The sequence below is a fragment of the Falco punctatus genome, assembly GCF_963210335.1.
Source record: "Falco punctatus genome assembly, chromosome: 15".
Taxonomy (NCBI): domain Eukaryota; kingdom Metazoa; phylum Chordata; class Aves; order Falconiformes; family Falconidae; genus Falco; species Falco punctatus.
Window position 1 is genome coordinate 1,741,016 of NC_137595.1, and position 18,216 is coordinate 1,759,231.

General features: G+C 52.4%; 1 protein-coding gene across 4 annotated transcripts in view; it reads left to right on the forward strand.

The window, feature by feature from the left end:
• The first annotated feature begins 8 nt into the window (after positions 1-8).
• EDA (ectodysplasin A) overlaps positions 9-18,216 on the forward strand; it is a 77,941-nt gene continuing 59,733 nt past the window's right edge. For all 4 annotated transcript variants that reach the window (XM_080366325.1, XM_080366326.1, XM_080366327.1 and 1 more), the window contains exon 1: positions 9-480. In XM_080366325.1, coding sequence (XP_080222451.1) covers positions 205-480 — 276 coding nt within the window. In that variant the 5' untranslated portion in view covers positions 9-204. The remainder of the gene's footprint in view (positions 481-18,216) is intronic.

Consider the following 18,216-nt stretch of genomic DNA (forward strand, 5'->3'; position numbering starts at 1 on the left):
CCCGCGCCCGCACCCTGCCCGCGGGCGGGGCGGGGCCGCCGCTCGTTGCCCCGCCCCGCGCCGTGTCCCCGCCCCGCGCCGTGTCCCCGCCCACTGGCGGAGCGCTGGGGCGGCCCCGGCCGCGCAGCCCCCGGCGGCACGGCGCGCCCCGGCCGAGCATGGAGCAGTAGCGGCTCGGCGCCCGGCCGCTCCGTACCGCCGGCCATGGGTGCGGAGCGCAAGGGGGAGGCGGCGGCGCCCCGCGGCGGGGGCTGCGCCTGCGGCGGCAGCTGGCGGCTCTTCCTCGGCTTCTTCGCGCTGTCGCTGGCGCTGCACGTCCTGACGCTGGGCTGCTACCTGGAGCTGCGCTCCGAGCTGCGCCGCGACCGCGGCCCGCAGCCCGCCGCCCCGCCGCGCCGGGACGGGACGGCGGCAGCGCCGGGCTCCCCAGCCGCCGCCTGGCCGCAGCGGCCCGCCGAGGGGGCGGAGCGGCGCCAGCAGGTGGGTGCCGGCCGGGCGGAGGGGGGGTCGCGGCCGGGCGGGACCGCACTTGTCGCGGAGCCCCGCGTGTCCCCCCACCCGCGACCGGCCTGGGGACCCCGGTGGTTCCGTGCCCCTGCCCGCGTATGCGGTTTGGGGCCGGCCCGCTCCAGTGGGGGCTGCAAGAAAAAACAACTCTCCTCGCGCAGTTGCGGGTTTTTTTTTGCGGGGGGGGGGGGGGGGGCGCGAAGCGGCGCTGACGGGAGGGAGCGGGACTGGGGAGGGTCGGTTCGCGGTGCCCCGGCTGGGGGTGCGGGGGTAGCCGGGCTGCGGGGATCTCCGCGGGGCTGCCGGGGGCCGCCTGCGCTCCACCTGCTGCCCGCCGCTTTCCTGTCGCTCCATCGTGACAGCCCGGCCGTGTCGGCTCCGCCGCCGAGAGCGCGGCCCGCGGCGGGGCACAGCGCGGCGCCTGTGCCGGGGCCGGCTGGAGGGGGCGGCTCTGCCCGGGACCCCCCGCGCTCCGTCCCCGGCCAGCGGCCCCGCTGCTGCCAGGCCCCTGCTGCAGGCCCCCGGCTGTGGGGGACCCTGCTGCCCGCACCCCCTGCCTGCCTCCCCTCTGGGCAGGCTGCGGTGCTGTAAATCCGCGCTGCCCGCCCCTGCCGCAGGAGCGGGATGCACAGCCCTTGAGCGGCGGCTCGGTGTGCGGTGTGCCCCCCGCAGTGTGAGCCCCCCGCAGTGTGAGCCCGAGCCGTGCCGGGCAAGCTGGCCTCTGCCTCCTGTTCCCCCGCTGGTGCAGCCCCCGGAGCGGGGTGCCCGGGGGCGCTCCCTGTCCCGAGAGCCTCTGGGAGGGCAGGAGCGGAGCTGGGGCCTCCGCTCGCAAACTTAGCTCATTTTTTCCAGGCACGAAACCTCGCTGCGAGCAGGATAAGCTGGAGGAAGGAGTTTCCTCCCCTTCGAGCCTCGCGAGCGGATGGCCCGCTCCCCAAAGATGCCGGCTGGCTTGGCCCGGTGGGGCCCGGTGGGGGTCCCAGCCGGCGGAGGCATGGAGCCCTGCGCCCCGGCAGCCCTCGCCTCGCTGCTTATCGGTGTGGGGAGGGGGGGCAGGACAGAAATAGCTTTGATAAAGCTGCGAGTTTGGAAACTCTTCCTCCTACTTGGCAGCCGTTGCGCTGCGCCGGCCTCGGCTGCTCCTGGGAAAGCCAGGCTTGCGCCTTCCACTCCACGTTTGGATTCTGAGGCTTCCGATAGTAAAACCTAAGTAAGTGTTGAACTGGAGAGAGCCGTGGTCGTCGGTCGGCTGGGGGGGTTTGTTCCCTCCCTTCGGTGCTCAAGCAGTGTCAACGTGCAGTGGGTCGGAGCAGCGTGGTGTCATGCTGGAATTCTTCGGTTGTCTTGTAAGAGCACACGGCTGAAGTTCCTTTCGTGTTATCGTGCTGGATCTGTTTAGTCTTTAGAGCTCTTCTTTCCAGCGAACGTATAGTGAAATACCAGGGTAAATAGTTGAGGCATTCGTAAATTACAGCGTTAAATAGTTTGTCTCTGGATGCATATGAAGATCCAAGCGTCCCTCGCTACAGCTGATATACTCCAGATAAGGTAACGCTAATTATTTATTTCTTTGTTTTACATCTGGCCTGTAGGGCATAAGACGAGAAATTCTTTCAGACGTATTGAAGCAGTCAGTTGTGATGAGAAAGTTTCCCCCTGGTAAGGGCGTGCGGAAGGCTGAGCTCGGTGGGCAGCACGCAGCTTGCAGCCTGACTGCTGGCACTGAGCGCGCGCTCTGTTTGGGAGCTGGTGCTGTAACAACGTGTAATTAATGTTATTTGTAGTGGTGCTGCTCTCCTGTTCCTCGCTGACTTTACCACGTTCCCGGTCACTGTGGTCTATGTGTGGCTGAAAACCAGCACCTTCTGCCTCTAAGGGTGCTGTGAATGTAGCCCTCCTTTGATGAAAGCAATGAAACGAGCAAGTTGCAAACAGCCTTATTAAAAAAATTATCATCAACCACGTTAAAAACTTCAGGGCGCATCTGGGGTGCCTAGCTGGTTTCCGACCCGTAGCAACCAAGCTGGTCAATCCAAAGTGCGGTCCTATGCATGTGTATGGGGAGACGGATGCTTACGTAAATTAAGCAGAAATAACTAAATAATTGTTCTAAGCAATCTGATCAATGGCATTTCTCTCCCAGGGACCTGTGGGGGAGTGGATGGAGTGGGGGGTGCGCTGGGGGGGACCCAGCAGCCTAGTAAACATGCTGCTGTCAGCCCTCAACACACAGCCCTTCGCTGTGTTTAGCTATGCAAAGTATTTTCAGCAAAGAGTCCAAGTAACGACTGTGTGTATTGTAATTGTACAAGTGGATTTAAAAACAAGAAAATATTCCCCTCCCTGATATTTAAAAATATTTTATTTCCCCTCCTGCCTCTTTTTCTGATCTGAGGCAGGAGGGAGAGGAGCCAGGGGTGGTGGGGAAGAGTGGGGAGTGATGGTCAGCACAGAGATTTTGGCTGAAATCTTGCCTGGCTGCATGCCAGAAATGACCTCATGACAGGAGTGAGATTTGGCAGCTCGATAACGCCCCGCTTCCCTATCTTACAGGGTACTCAAATATGTAACTCATTTAAGATACAAGGGCAATTTTTCATGGCAGAGGTTGAGGCACTGTAGTGCACATCTTTGTCCCAGAAGCGCAGGGTGTTGCATCACTAGTTTGGCTTGGAGATGAAAAGTTTGTTAATGCTGCTCTAATTCACCGACTCTTCGATGGCTGTCCCTCTGAGATGTGATAGCGTGTCTGGGGAGTGGTGGCCCACTCGGCCGTTGCTAGTGTTACCAAATCTAAATAATCCCTTCAGGTGGCCGTGCTGGGGAATACAACAGCGGTTCTGCCAGCGTGTGTGTTAGTGTTCAGCAGGCGCCTCACTAATGGCTCTGCTCGTGGAGCACAGGCAGCGGGGTACTATGTACCGCTCATTAAAGTATTTTATGCCTAAACTAAAATGCATTTTGTTTTCAAAAAAAAAAAAAAAAAAAAAAAAGCCCTGTAATAGTTGAGCCTCACGGAGCATCGATTCTGTGCTTCTTCCCCGAGCGAGCCCATCTCGTGCCACATTTCTGCAAAAACTCGTTCACAAGCACCGGGCAAAGTGCGTGCCCTGGTGAGTGTCCCGAGTGCTGGGGTGTCTGTCTGCTCCCAGGTCTGCACCTTTCACCCATGGACGAGGGATGTACCCACTTCCGAGGTGCGCTTGCATCAGCGTTCCTGACGGTATCATTGCTTTCCTGCTAGTATTTTTAATTCCACCAAAGTAAGATGCAGAAATACCTTAATTGTTCCTTTCCTTGTTTTTCTTCATTTTCCCACCTGTATCCCACCATCTCCTGAAGTAACAGCCAGCATCCTCTGGTTCCAGCAGTCGTTTGGGGGTATGTGACCCCGTTGATTTATATCTGTCCTCTAAAAGCCTGCTCGTTTGGTATGGAAATAGTAGGAATAAAGCTTTAGAGACAAAGTAGTGTTCTGCTTGTAGTCACAGATAAAGAAATGCAGTGAGCGTGTGCAATCGAGTCTATGCACGCTGCTTTTTGTAATACTTTAAAAAAATAACTATAATTGGGGAGGTAGGAAAAGATTTAGGAAGTAATACATACGGGGCTTTTTTCTGTTTCTGGACAGCATGGCAGAACAAAATGCTGAGTAATTCTTGGTGAATTATTTGGGCAGTTCGCCTGGAGAAGTGATGTGGCGTGCTGGGCTCTCCCCGGCCGTGGGAAGGGTCTGCTGGTTGCAAAGGACAGGTAGACATCACATCGTCTTGTACGCTTAGTCTACCCTCTGCCACCGAAGGGTTATAACCAAAACCAGGGAGTTGTGGCCAGGTTCTTGGTGCCATCTGTTCTCAAAATAATTGTACACTGTTTCTCAAAATAATGTCATCAGTCCAGTGTAAGTGGCTCTGTACTGAAATGGAGTTTTGAAGGTTGGTCGGAACACCTAGGCGAGACTTACCTGGGGGAAAGCAGAGGAGCGTTGGTGCTCAGCCGGGAGGGCACCTCCATGTCTCTTGCCTGACTCATGTGAAATTGCAATGATTTTTCCCTTTCTTCTTGATTCCAGCCCCAGAGTAAAAGGCAGTGCTTGGGTGCGATTTGCACCACATGCTGTCAAAGGGTCCAAAGGGCATTAAAGCTGCTCCAGAGACTTCTCCCTTCCTGAGCATACCTTGAGCTCATCCATGCACATTCATTACCGTGTCTGGTTCCCGCATCCCGAGCCGGGAGGCTGCACCGGCATGTGATGGATCAGGGACGAGCTGAAACCTGACAGCGTGCTGAAAGCTTGGAGCAGAGTGGCTTGTTGGAAATGCTTCTCCAGTGCTATCCTCCTCCATGAGCAGCCTCTGCGCAGCACCCTGCAGGGCACGGACCCTTCAGTACCTGCTCAGGGCTTGTGCTCTGGGGTTTCTGATCCCAGGGTATGGGTTTGCGCAGGCAGGCTGTGGAACAGAAGGATGGGGTGTGCTTCGTGGTGAGTTTTCCCTCGAGTTAGGCTCAGCGGTCTTAGTTGTAGCTGGAGGAAGCTCTTACAGGGCAATAAAGGGAGACCGCAGTGCGCTATCTGGCTAACAACACATCGGGGCTCTGGTAACCTTCATTCACGTCTTAATAGTGCCCATCCCGGGACAGGGAGGATGGCATTCCTGAGGCTGCGTGAGGTTTGGGGGCTGTGCCAGGAAGAAGGGGCTGCAGCGGGTTTGCCTGATATCAAATAGAAACGATATTTCTGCTACTACACCTGTGAAGATTCCGTGCAAAATCTGGTGTGAATCCCATCAACTCCTCCTTCTCAAAACGGTGCGGAGCGTCGGGAGAATGGCAGTGACTGCTGGGTATGCTGCATTAATTGGAAAATTAGGTACAGCGTGAGCTTTGCCCCAGGGGTTTGAGGTGCATCCAAGGGTTTGTGGTGCATGCGTGCATGTGCTGTAGGTTTAACTCCTGGTGTGCGGAGGAACAGTCTCCTTTGGCTGCTTTGGGCCCTGCTGCTGCCCTGGCACCTTCCCAGCACGCTTATTTACACAGACCTAGGGTGCTGCTTGGATGCATTTTGCTCTGCCTCCTTACATCGAGCAGGTGAGACTGACATAGTGTTGGATGTGGTGGGATGTCACTGCTCCTGAGCTGTTCAGCTGCAGCAGCTGGAGCTTAGGAATTCCCCTTTGGAAAGGGGGAGAAGGTCAGCGAGAATTAAAAAAAATAATAATAAAATAGCTGTGGCTCTGGGGTCTCCAAGCGCAGGTCAGGCTTGTCTCCCCAGGGATGCCCTTAAAATGCTGGGGATGCTGGTGAGAGGAGTGCAGAGATAAAAAAAAAAAATAATCTCACAGCTAGGAGAGAAGGAGCAGTTGGAAAATATGAAATATATTTTGCAACCGCTATCTCAAAGCTTGTGTCAACATCAGGCAGATTATCTACCTGGGGAGGGCGCAGGCAGCTGTGCTCCGTGGCATGAGGAGATTAATTCCAGGATATATGGGAAGGAGAGGACAGGCTTCAGCTCCCGGAGGAAAGCAGGCATGCTGCTATCCTGTTGGAAACATAAAAGCCCAACTAAGAGGAACAGCACATCGGGACCAGGTGGGCCCTGGCATCCTGCAGGCGTCGGGCTATAGGCGTCGTGCAGCAGGGGAGAGCTCGCCCGAGGCGGCTGGCAGTGGGACGGTGTGTGCATGGAGCACTGGGCTTCCTTCCTCTCCAGGCTCTTGCGAGCTCTGCCCCGTCTTCCCCTTCCGGAGCTGAGCTTGCTGCTGTATTTATTTATTTATTTTATTTTCTGCTCATTCCGTGAAGGGTAAATACCACAATTTTGTGTGGGGACTAGGACTTTTTATCAGCATTTGTTGAATTCCTTGATGGAGAATGTTGTTGCCAAAGTGAGTGTTTGACCGACACATGAGTGAAGTTGCAGGGTTTTTCCACAATTTTTAGATGTGTTAACTGGCAAATGCTCAAACCTGCATTTTTTAAGAACAGTCAGCGGCATTCCAAAGTTATCTTTCACTTTAACCTCAGAGTACACAGTGCTTTATCAAACCGGTATTATTCTAACCTTTTAACATTATTTTTCTTACCACATAATACTATAAATCTTCTCTGCTCTTCCATACACATGTAGTATCTTGTAATGCTAATTAAACTGCACGCTATCCTAATTTTGCTCTCATACTAATCCAATATATTTTTCTTGACTGGAAGCCAAACCCTGAGAGCTTCAGAGCATGCAAAGCTCCCATTCCAGCCTTATTATATGTTAATGACTTTGTATTTTAGTATCTTTCAACACTTAAAGAGGATGTTATTTTTAGAGGTGTCTGGCTGCAAAAGGTAACCCCTGCACGAGAGGCTGAGGGCTTTTGGTGAATGTGAAGCACTAAGTAAAGTGCACGCAGTGAGTAAGTGGTGAGTGTGACTCTGGAGATGTGTAATCTCTCAGAACTCATTGTGCCCAAGTACGAAATTACAGTGAGATTTGGATGCAATTTTAAAATAGTTAACTGCCTTTATGGGACGGTTGCAGTTGTAAGTGCTCTGGTTAAGCTTTTGGGGGAACGCGGGGGTTTTGTATGCTAATGATGCTGAGGCCAGTTGGGCTTGAGCGCTACTACAGCAGGAATAATTACTCACAGATGGGTGGATATTAAAATGAGCTTGTTCCATAAGCCCAAATAAAATTCTGTTGTAAGTGCAAAGTACTAAATATGCAGGGCTGTACTGATGAAATGCCAGTGCTCTAATGGATTCCAAATGGCAATGCCAGCATCCAGCTGCTGGAGTCGGGTGCTCCCCGCTCTGCCTGCGCTGTGCGGAGCAGCGACCTGAAATCATACCTAAATCTGCAAGAGACGTAGCTGCGCACTGTGCCCTCCTGCCTGCGCAGGGTAAGGAGGCGTACTGTGCAAAGCTGAAACCCTGCCGCCAGCGCTTTGTTCTTGGTCACGTTCACTCAGGAGAACTAAAGGTGTTGAGAAGAGTGGGGACACCAGCAGCAGGCATGGCGTGAGTTTGGAGCAGTGAGCATGGCATGGCGCTGTGGCGGACATTGTGTTGCATGGTGTGGGGTTGCATTGTGTGGCTTTGCATCAGCGGGTGTTGCACGGCATGGGGTTGCATTGCATGGCTTTGCAGCATTGGGGGTTGCGTTGCAAGGGGTTGCAGCAGCGGGTGTTGCATGGCATTGCATGGTGTGGGGTTGTGTTGCGTGGCTTTGCAGTGGTGTTAAGCAGCGTGGCTTTGCACTGGTGAGTGCTAAGCGGCATGGCGTTGCATGGTTTTGCAGCGGTGGGTGCTTCATGGCATGGTGTGGCTTCTCAGTGGCATGGCATTGCCTTGCGTGGTTTTGCAGCCATGGTGGGCGCTGCTCGACATGGTGTTGCAGCATGTTGCGTTGCATGGGATTGCGGTCACCGCCTGTCGCTGTGTTGCATGGCTTTGCAGCAGCAGCGCTTGCATGGGGTGGCATTGCGGTGGGGCTTTCACGCAGCGGCTGGTCCCAGGGCAGTGAGGGAGGAGGAAGGCCTGAGGAAGGGCAGCGATGCCCCTAGTTTAGCCCAGGCATGGGCTAGATGAGGCCCAGCAGAGGGCTGCCAGCCTGCCGTGGCAATGATGGCAGATGTGGTTTTGCAAGGCCAGACTCCTTGTCTCTGCTGTTACCTCCCGTAGGAGAGACGCCGTGTTCCCGGTGCCGTCAGTGACAAAGCAGGGTTAAGTACCGGATCCCCCGTGGCGATGGGGTGCTGGCTCCTGCCCAGCCCCTCTGTGCCCAGCCTTTGTCAGCCTGCCTTTAATCCCTCTTTGACATTCATTTTTACCTCTGTGCTTCAAATCCCTCTTGGGGATTTCCCCCGCAAGGGGGAAGGGGGAAGGTAGCGAGGAAGTTTCTCAAGCCAGCGCTTGGAGTAAAATCCACCTCAGAGCATGTAGCAGCTCTATAATCGTAAATGATATATTTATGTAATAAAGAGTTGGGGACCTGCGGCGGCGGGGTTGTGGTCTCCCTGTGGGCTGAGCCGTGACCGTGGTGGCTCTGGCTCCGCGCAGGGACCGGCCCCGGCGCTCCGGCCCCGCACGGCCGCGGCTGGTGCCTCTCCTGCGCGGCCCCTGACCGCTCAGCTGGGTGCTGCAGCTCCCTGGATAAACCTCATCACGCCTCTTAATCAAGTTTTCTGTCGTTACGTCCCTTCTCTGTCTCTTCCGCTCAGTGACTCTAACCCTGCCGTTCCTCCCGCCCCCGCTCGCAGCCCCTGTGCCACCCCTGGCTGGGGGCAGGAGGTGAGTGTGTGCTCCCTTAGCCAGAGACCCTCTGCCACCAGTGCTGCCCCCAGGAATAAAACTTCCACATCTCAGAGAAGTGCTGTCCCTTGGCTTTTGGCTTTCCAGTTGTTGTATTCAAAGTTCTCGATCTCTGTTACAGTCAGCAATTCTCTATAGGCCTGCACGTGTGGTTGGTTTTTTTTCTCCTGTGTTAAAAACCCCAAACACTAAGGGCTTGCAGCAGGAGAAGAGCTGTGGCCAGTGCTCCCGGTGGTCGGTCCCGTGCTGGGGCAGTGAGTGGATCCGGAGGCTGTGTTGGCTGCAGATGCTCATCTGCTCCTGCCACGGGCAGCCCTGGCAAGGAGGGGGCTGCGCAGGGAATGTAAAATAATGTCACACAGCTGAACACGCAGCAAATACCTGATTAGCTTTAGGGGCGAGAGGACCTAAATGCAGTGTACGTTTTCCAGCAGAGAAGAAGAAAACATTTTTTTGCATTTGTCCTTTTATTTTCCCATCCATGGAGCGGCAGCAGCGTTTCCCAGGGAGGCGTGGGGCAGGCACTAATGGCCTAAACAGACTTCATGTGATCCTTCCAGCCTTTGCCACGTGCTGGGCTCAGTGAAATTAATCCAGGAAATAATTTTGGAGCAATTATTTCCTTCAACCTTGCAAATAAGTTGCTGAGCTACTTCTAGCCCTAACCAGCACTCTTTAAAATTTTCCCATGGGATAGGAAAATAGGAGAAATTGTTTAAAGCTGATGGCTGGAACTGTTGCTAACCTGCTGTGACACTGAGAGGGCAAAATAGTTCAGGCTCGAAAATGAGATTTTTGGTTTTTTTTACTGCGGTGGCAGGGTGCTGCCATTCTGCCTGTCTGCTTTTCACCCAGTCTCATCAGCGCTACCAGACCTGGGGCTGCAGGAGTTAGGAGTGGTGGTGTTTCTGCCTGGAAAGCTTTAATTCTCCTGCTTTCCCATAAAACATACCCTATGGCAGAAGAATCAGATCAAAATAGGAATCGCTGGACGTGCAGCTGATGAGGTGTATCTAGAGAGGGGAATGAAGACATGTAAAGAAAATGGTTTTTAACTGCAGCTGTTACTATCTTTTTAGTGATAATGAACTAAATTAGTAGGTTGGCTGCCTCTGAGCTATGGGTAGGCTTGCTGGCGCTTGCTGAGTTTGCGGTGTTAACTCTTGCTGGGGAGCCGGGTGATCCTGTCTGAGGGACCCACTCCGCCAGAGCTGGATTACCTCTGTGCTGGAGTCAGTTGTGGGAGATTTTCCCTTTTGAAGGTCAAAAGGAGACCTTTTCTATGGGGGGTGGGGTGGGGGGGGGGAAGGTAAAATTTGAAGTTGTTAGTTGTAATTTTTAAAGGATTATTGTATCTTCTTTTTTAGCAACAGCTTTATCACTGACTTGGAGTTTTCTTCTGTTTTTTCTGCTGTTGAAAAGAGCTGTTCTGACTCGGAACGTGGCTCGTGCACGGATCCCTGGGCTGCACAGAGGTTGGTGGTGGTCAGCAGAAAGAGCTTATGAGGAGGGCGCAGCAGCTTTGCTGGCAACGTTGTGCTTTCATTCCGGCTCCTCTGGCAGCACAGTGGGATCGTGGTGCTGCCGACCCTCTGCAGCAGCTGCTGACCCGTCCTCATCCCTTCCCAAAGCCCCTTTTCTTTTCCAGGTCATGGAACTTCATTTTGAAAGCCCAAACGTATGAGTAAACTGCATGTGAATAGGTTTGAGCACGGGTCTGGGGTTCAGTGATTTTGGCAGCGTTGCTGCAGTTTTCTGAGCTCTGATGGTAGCCAAGAGCAGGTAAATGGGGGGGAAAAAAGGGTTTTCTACACCAGAGCTCATGTGCCAGGGCTTCTGAGGCACTTCTGCAGGAAAATGTTCCTGACGTGGCAGTGACTGGCTTTAAGGCACAGCGTGCTGCTGTGCTGAACTGGGTTGGATGTGTGCAATCGCCCTGGTGGGAAAAATGGTAAAAAATGGAGACAAAAAAATAGAGACAAACTTTTCTGAAGTGATTCTGGGTGAGTCCTGCTTCCTGAGACGTGTGCCACAGGGAGCAGGTATCCTGCACTCCTGGCCGTGGGTGGGTGTCCCAGGCACTCCTGGGCAGGGGCTGTTGCTGGACCACCTGCCTGAGAAGGGCATTGCGGGGGCTTGCTGCCTCTGAGCTTGCTGCTGAGCAGCCCCCAGCCCAGGCACGGGGCAAGGTGGTCTTCACGCTTTCCTGGGTGGGGTTAGAAGCAGGTTCTGAGACTTAAATGAGACTTAATCATGTGTGAGAGCTCTTGGTTGCTTGGTAGCCGCCAGCATAGCCAGAAGCTGCATGTCTGCTGGCTGCTGCTTTAGGGTGGGTATTTTGGTTGTTTTTTTCTTTTTCTTTTTATTTGAATGGGAAGAACCACCCAGTCAGCCGGCTGCATGAGACCACGTAACCCCAAATTACTTTGTTCTGGTGCTGCTTCTGTTGGTGTTGAAGTAGTCTTTGGGGGAAAATGTCTATCACCTGGTATTGCCTGGGGGTTTGGAGTGTTTGGTGGGGAGTGGTTTTGGTTTTGCCCATCTGTGCATTACCATAACTGTAGAGCATCCCAGCAGTGCTGGTAGCAGACAAGGGCTACAGGTAGCAAAGCTCACGGGAGGATGGAGGCCTTCCTGTGTTGAAAGAAAACAGACACAAACCTCTTTCTTTCTGCAGTCATCACTTCTAGGCTATGTACATTTTCTCTTGATTTTCTTTAGCAGAAAGTTTGCTAAGCCAGGGCTGGTCTTTGCAGCTGGTCTTTGCTTTTACTGATGCAGTGATAAAATTCAAACTCGTTCACTGAGGTAGGAAAATGGGAATGAAGTAGGAAAAGGGGATGTGTGTGGGAAAGGTCCTTTAACTACAGCCTTTAGCTGAGCCTGTGGAGGCTGGGTGCTGACCTTGCCCAGCTGCATTTGGCCTCTGTGTCTGGCAAGAGGCTGGATCTATGAGGAATACCAAACCTGTTGCTGGTAGGGTGGATATCCCTTAGGAGATGGGGAGGGAGAGCCTCTCTGCTTGGTACTCACACACATGCTGATGTTTATAATCCCCAGGGAACCCACATGGAATGGAGCCCTGCAGAGCTCCAGGCTCTGTCCTGCATGTCGCCTGTGTGTGCCCCCACAGGGGCTGTTTCCCATCTCTGGCTGGGCACCGGCGGCGGGCAGGGAGCCCTGCACCACTGTGCCATGCCACCGATGCTCAGGCTGGGATCCCTGGCTGCACCCTGCAACCTCAGCATCGCCCCTGGCTGTGAGTGTTGCAGCTGGTGAAGCCACGTTGCGGGGAGCAGCCGGTGCACCGCTCTGAAGAGGAAAGTAGCACGCCTCTAATAAAAGCAGGATCCGACTTCAAACAAACGCGTACCACACAGTTGTTGTTAGCACTCTCATGTGCGGCTGCAAGGCTTAGACAATTTATAGGCGCTGCATCAAGTGCCTTAGTTGGTTCCATATGTGCTGTCTTCATGCGCTGGCTGGTATGAAATGGTAGGATGAGCTCTCAGAAGTTGAGGTCTTCAAGTGTTAAATACAAAGCGTCACTCCTGCAGGCTTAGCTCTGCTGATCCAGGCGTCTGGCGCACATTTCTAACAACAGCCTGGAGTTGCCAAAGAAAATTACGCTAGATACAGCAAATAGCTGTCAACTCTTTCCTCCCTACTCTGCCAGCCTCTTGCTTTTTGGAATAACTGAGCTGTTTGGAAGTGATGTGGAAGTTAGGGCTTCTGCGTGCCTTAGTGATGCTTCCCCTCGCTCGGCAAAGCCCCATCCCCTTCCCTCCATCCCCACAGCCCCCCATGCGGGGGCCGCTGGGTCCCTCTGCAAACCCGCTGCAGAGATGAGGGCTGAGGGTCACAGCAAGCTGAGCATAACTTGAGTTCCTCTCCTCTGGTACCTAAATATTGGACCAAAGTATTCAAGGGGGGACGTTGGCTGAAATATTAACTAGCTCGTCCCTGTTCCATGAAGACTTCTGGTGTACTGAGCCCAGTTGGGTGCAGGTGGCTGCAGCTGGGCTCAGAAGAAGACCTCCAGGGACCCCCAGGCTGGTGTCCCCCCATCTCGTGGACCGGGAGCTTCCCTGCCGTTGGTTCCTCCTGACTCAAAATCAGTTCTTCTTCCCATGTCTGAAGATGCTGGAAAACCAGTTTTATGAATGGTAATTGTGATGGTAGGTGAGGGCAGTTGGGGCAGTTAAACTTTCGGTTGGGTCCCAGCGAAGGTCCTGCGTGGCTTCAGGCTGCTTGTCTGGGTTGGGTACTCAAGCAGTTAAATATTCCTGCTGCTGGGGTACAAAAGCAACACCAGGTATCTTCCAGGAGATCCAAGTTTGCTATCTGAAATCTGGCAAATAGCAAAAATTTTTATGTCGTGAACAGCAATCACGCCCCAAGGCTACGGCTGACAGGGAAGGTCTCGCTGACACATTTACCCAGCGATTCGGTTATCAGTCAGTGCGCGTTCTCAAAAAGCCCGAACCTCGAGAACAATAGCAACAAAAAAAACCCACTGCAGGTTTTGCAAGCAGATGCAGCTTCAAGATTTTTGCTCACTCTTCAACGACGTGGCGTTTAGTGGTTAATTAGAGCGAGGCCAAGTACAGTTAGAGAATTCCTAAAACAAAGTTTGAAAAAGACTGGAATTGAAGGTTTTTGCATTACGCTTTTTATCTTCGGTTGGCGAGGCTGTGAGAGGCAGGCAGGGCAGCGGTTTAAAAACAACCAAAAGTAAACATTTGTTTTGGACATTAAAAGGCTGAGTTTGGAAAGAGCAAGAGGGCGGAGGGGAATGGCTTGTGCAGCCTGTCCTGGGGGCACACATGCAGGAGGTGCTGTAGGGGTGACCCCCGAAAAGCCAGCTTCCCGCCTGCGCCGCCTTCTGCCGGGGCTCAAATCGATCTTAAGCATCGCTGGGAGGAGGTGGGCGGCCGTGCCGGCGTTCGCTGCCACCCATCTGTCTTGGTCCTTGCGCTTGTTGGGAGAACGGAGCAATACTGCGTCTGTAAGAAACAGGGGCACCCTGCCGTCAAAAATCAGTGGGGATCGTTCAGGTTATAAAGTGGTAACGCTGGCTGTTCCCCTTTATTTCAGTATTATTTTACAGGTCACAGAAAGGCACTGGCATGAAGTTGGTCCAGACGGTGGCTAGGATGCTCTGTCAACGCTGGCACGTATAATACTGAGCAATAAAACATTGGCTTTAAGCGTGGATTTACTGGGTTATTGTACAACGAAGGGCACAAGAAACATGACACTCAAATTGTGATTCCTGGCAGAAGTGCTTTGCAATGGGGAAATTTTAGTTTAGTTAGGGTTGCTTACATGCCTTTCTTCTAGCTGAAGGGCAAATGACACTGTTAGCATTAAATGTTAGTAACTGACATCTTAACATGAAATATGCCTTGCATCTCCGAGACTGAGCTGGAGTTATTGCTGTTCCAGAAATTCTTCTTCCCCGATCTTTATTTTCACTCTTGCCCCAAAACGGACCCAAAATAATGTTCACGCTAGTAAAGAGTTTGATTTCGAAGGAGCAACTCGGATTAATTGTGCTTCGGGGAAAGGTCTGACAAAGAGCAAGAGGCTACATGGGGCGACGGGACGGCCCCGTGGATCGCTCTGTTGCTTGCCCATAGGCACTCGTGTCGGTACGTGTCAGGCTGGTGGGCGCCTGCGATGCAACAGCAGTAACAAAACCCAGGGCAGTTTCTTGGGTTTTTTTTTCAGGCTTTTAGCTTTTCTTAGGCCAGTACTCTGGGCTTGAATATCTTGGGCTTTTGTGGAGAAACTTTCTGGTGGTTACCAGTGGTTTAGAGATGGAAGAGATTGTCCGTGCTGTAAGCGATGCCCCTTTGGTCCCATGTCCCAGGCTGCTGTGGTGGCTCTTGTGTTGGTCGGTACAGCTGGGCTTGCTGCACTAATGGCTTTCACACCTTAAGATGAGTGATTTAGGAAGAGTAGGTGTAGGAGGCTGTATTGGTGTAGGCTGACTGAAAGCTAGCAAAGATGTGTTTGAGAGCTTGAGTCGCGGGAAGGCTGAGCAGTCTTGCATAGTGCCCGATTTTAGCTTTAGGTATGATGAACTGTGCCACTGGTTTCAGAGATAATGAATTGGTGGTTAGTTTGGGCAGAGTTTGGGCTCTTCATCTGCAAAAGGTTTTTTCCAACATGATCTGCCAGGATGGCTGTCCACAGGGAAGAGAGAGGTGCCAGTCTGTTCAGGAAGCGCCGATTGCTCCATTTGCAGAAGATCCGCAGGGCTGGGCGCTGTTTTTGAGGAGGCTTCAGTAGCATGTTGGACTTCGCCACCTCTTCCAGCGTCTTGTTGAGGAAAGTCAAGGAGCAGCAGGTTGAGTATTAGGTGGGAATGATGGCAGCGTTGCAGGTTGGGCTGTCAGCTCCACCTCAGAGAGAGGTCCAGCAACGCCGGCATCGTCGTCACCCTCCGTGGTGGCCTGTGGGGTAATCCCGAGGGAGGCTGCGGTAGCCCGTGCTGAGCCTTGATGCAGACGGTGGTTTGCAGACCCCTAGGCTGGTGGCTCTTATCTCTTCAAGTGAACCTCTGGGCAGAATAAGCATTTAGCAATGGGTGAGTTGTGTTGTTGGCAGAGCTGTTAAATCTTTTGGACATTGCCCACTTTTTCAAGCCTTGCCTCCTTTTGTGGGTACGCCTCTCCCGTTGTCAGCAGCATGGTACTACCTGCCACTCTCCTGGTCAGTCCGGGTCTTTGGGCAGCGAGTAACATTTTTGAAAGTTCTCAAACTTTGGCACGCTTCAAAACTTGTTTTGTTCTGTTGGAGGCAGCGGAGCTTGTAATCTGGCGGGGTGGATATTTTTTCCAGGCAGTTCTATACATTTTCAGTTTATTCTATCAGTGGAGTACGCTGACAGCTCTGTACCGTCGGGTGCTGGGGGCTCGTGTCTGCACTGTGCAGGCTGTGTCGCGCTGTGGATTCCTGTCACAAAATAGCTTCCAGGCCTGTAAAGCTGTCACTCAATGGGTGATGGCCACACTGAGCAGTGGCTGGGGAGAAGCTTCTCCTGCTTTAATTGTTGGATAAAAGCAAGTGAGTGCATGGGCAAATTGTATGTCTGTGGCAGGGTTTCCCTTTTGCTGTTCCTCTCCTGTTGCCTGCTTTCTCTGAGACCCTGGTGAAATGACTTTCAGCAGGAGTTGGTATTTGCTGCAGTCAGCTTTTGGTTCACCCTTAAGCTACGTCAACCTCCCAAAACATCAGACTTTTTCTGTAAGTGCAGCAGGGCTTTATAGAAGTTGTTCCTTTTTCCGGCAGAAAACGAAGCCGGTTCAGCCCCGGAGCAGAGGACCCATCCGTACCAGAGGTGCTGTGCTGGAGCTGCTGAAGGAGAGCCGGCAGACGGGGCTTGCAGGGCCTTGGCTTTAGCTTTTGGAGCACTTGTCTGTATTTGTGAATAGCTGCAAGGCTATGCAAGGGGAATGGGAATGTTTCTTTGCATATTTATGTCAGGGGAGGTTGGGTCGTGGCTCTTGGAGGAGCACGGAGGAGAGCCTCAGTTGGGTCTCACACCTCTCCACTATTGCTTTGGTAATGCCAAGCCTCAGATATTCCTAAAAAGTTGCTTCACGTTAAAATCAGATTAAGTTTTAAATTTTCATGCTGCCCAGTTGGAAACATGTCGCTATGTATGTTTTCCACTTTGAGGATCCCTTTGGTGAATAAAAATATTTTGCTTTTTCCCAGCCTCATGCAAAGAATGCAGAAGATTATTCTCAGGTTTCTGCTATCGTTGCACAATGCTGACATTTTCAGATTGAAAGGACTTTGGTTATTTCTTACAGGATCCTAGTTTGTTCATTTTTGGTTTGTTTTTTTTTTTTCCTTCCCCCTGTGATATCTCCGTAACATAACTGTTTGCACATAAATTAAGCAGAATTCTTTGGCCGACTCTTGTGCACACCTGTGCACTTGCATGTTCTGCCAATAAATCGCTGCAGTTAAACTTTGCTTCTAAAATATTTGCTGAGGAATGATTTTGGCAATCTAAAAATTATTCTTGTAAGATTTGGCCTTTTTATGGTCATTTGTGAATTAAGGCTATGTGAAAATAGCTTATTGATTAACTAAATGAACTGTTCTTACAAGTAGTCTGTTTGGTCTTTTGGAGCAGCAGCTGGGTCCTGTTTCTTCCAGTTCGAGGGCAGATTTTTCAGTGCCCCACCATCCTCGGTGCCCCATCTCCCTTCTGCTGCTGGAGCGGGCTCCTTCCCCCTGGAGCTTCAGCTGGCAGGAGGGGCTCTCCATTCACTGACGGGGGTTAAAACCACCCTGATGTCGGTCAGCACCTTCTCTTGAAACTTCCCCAAAGACCCTTCCCACTGGCACCACCATTGTGCTGCTTCTGATGCCAGGGCAGTGCGTGCTCAGCACGGATCTCGTCCCGGGTCTCATCCTGCTGTTCCTTTCCGTGTGACTTGCTCTACAGCACAGCTGGTGCAGGGGAAGACCTGCCATCAGGTCTTCTCTGAGCATGTCATTGCTGGCTTCATTACCTGCTTGAGGTACCAAGCAGCTTGACCCACCAGCAGATGTGCAGGCGAGGTGTTAACCAGCAGCTCTGGAGGGAGCACGCGAAGGCAAGCGTGGTGAGCAGCGGGGGGACAGCATGTGGTGAAGGAGCCTGCGGCTCGGGCTGGCGTTGGGGTGATGTGCTGGAGATGTGGGGCTGACATGGTGGAGCCAGCACCAGCCAGCCTATGGAGACCTGCAAAGAGAACTGGCCACCTACAAAATAATTCAGCTTTTGGTAAGCGTGCTTCTTCTCATTCGCAGCCAAGATGTGTCTTGGATGTTGGAGAATGAGTGCTTCTATCGCTTCCTCATTTTGTGCAATCTTTTGTTACTTTGTGCATTCGTGTTGCACATGGGTGAGTATTTCCTGTAATTATCTGGGGCTGTTGACTGTGGTGATACCCGATAGCAAGGAATTTCCTAGATTGAACTCTTAAAAAATAAATAAACCCCCAAGATAATTAATCTTATGATTCACGATTATCAGGATTTATTTTTTGGTCTTATGTGAAGGCTGAAGGCATTGATTTTCCTACTTTTATTTTAAGCGATTTCAGAATTGGCAATTACTTGGACTGGCCACAGGGCTTGGAGAATGCTGATTATGTCCTAGTTACGAGGAGTTACCTACCGTAAGGGTGGTTTCTGGCTGGTAAGGTGGCCGAACATCTGCTGTTATTAATATTAACCCATAAAGTTCCTCAGTGAGCTGGAAATGCAAGAAAGCTGCTTGTCATTATGTTAATGAAATATCACAGCACCAAGCTTTGCCTTCCAGGCTCAGGGTCACATCCCTGCACCTTGCAGTAAGGGGGGAGGTGTTTGCGGCTCCGTATCCATCACCTCCAG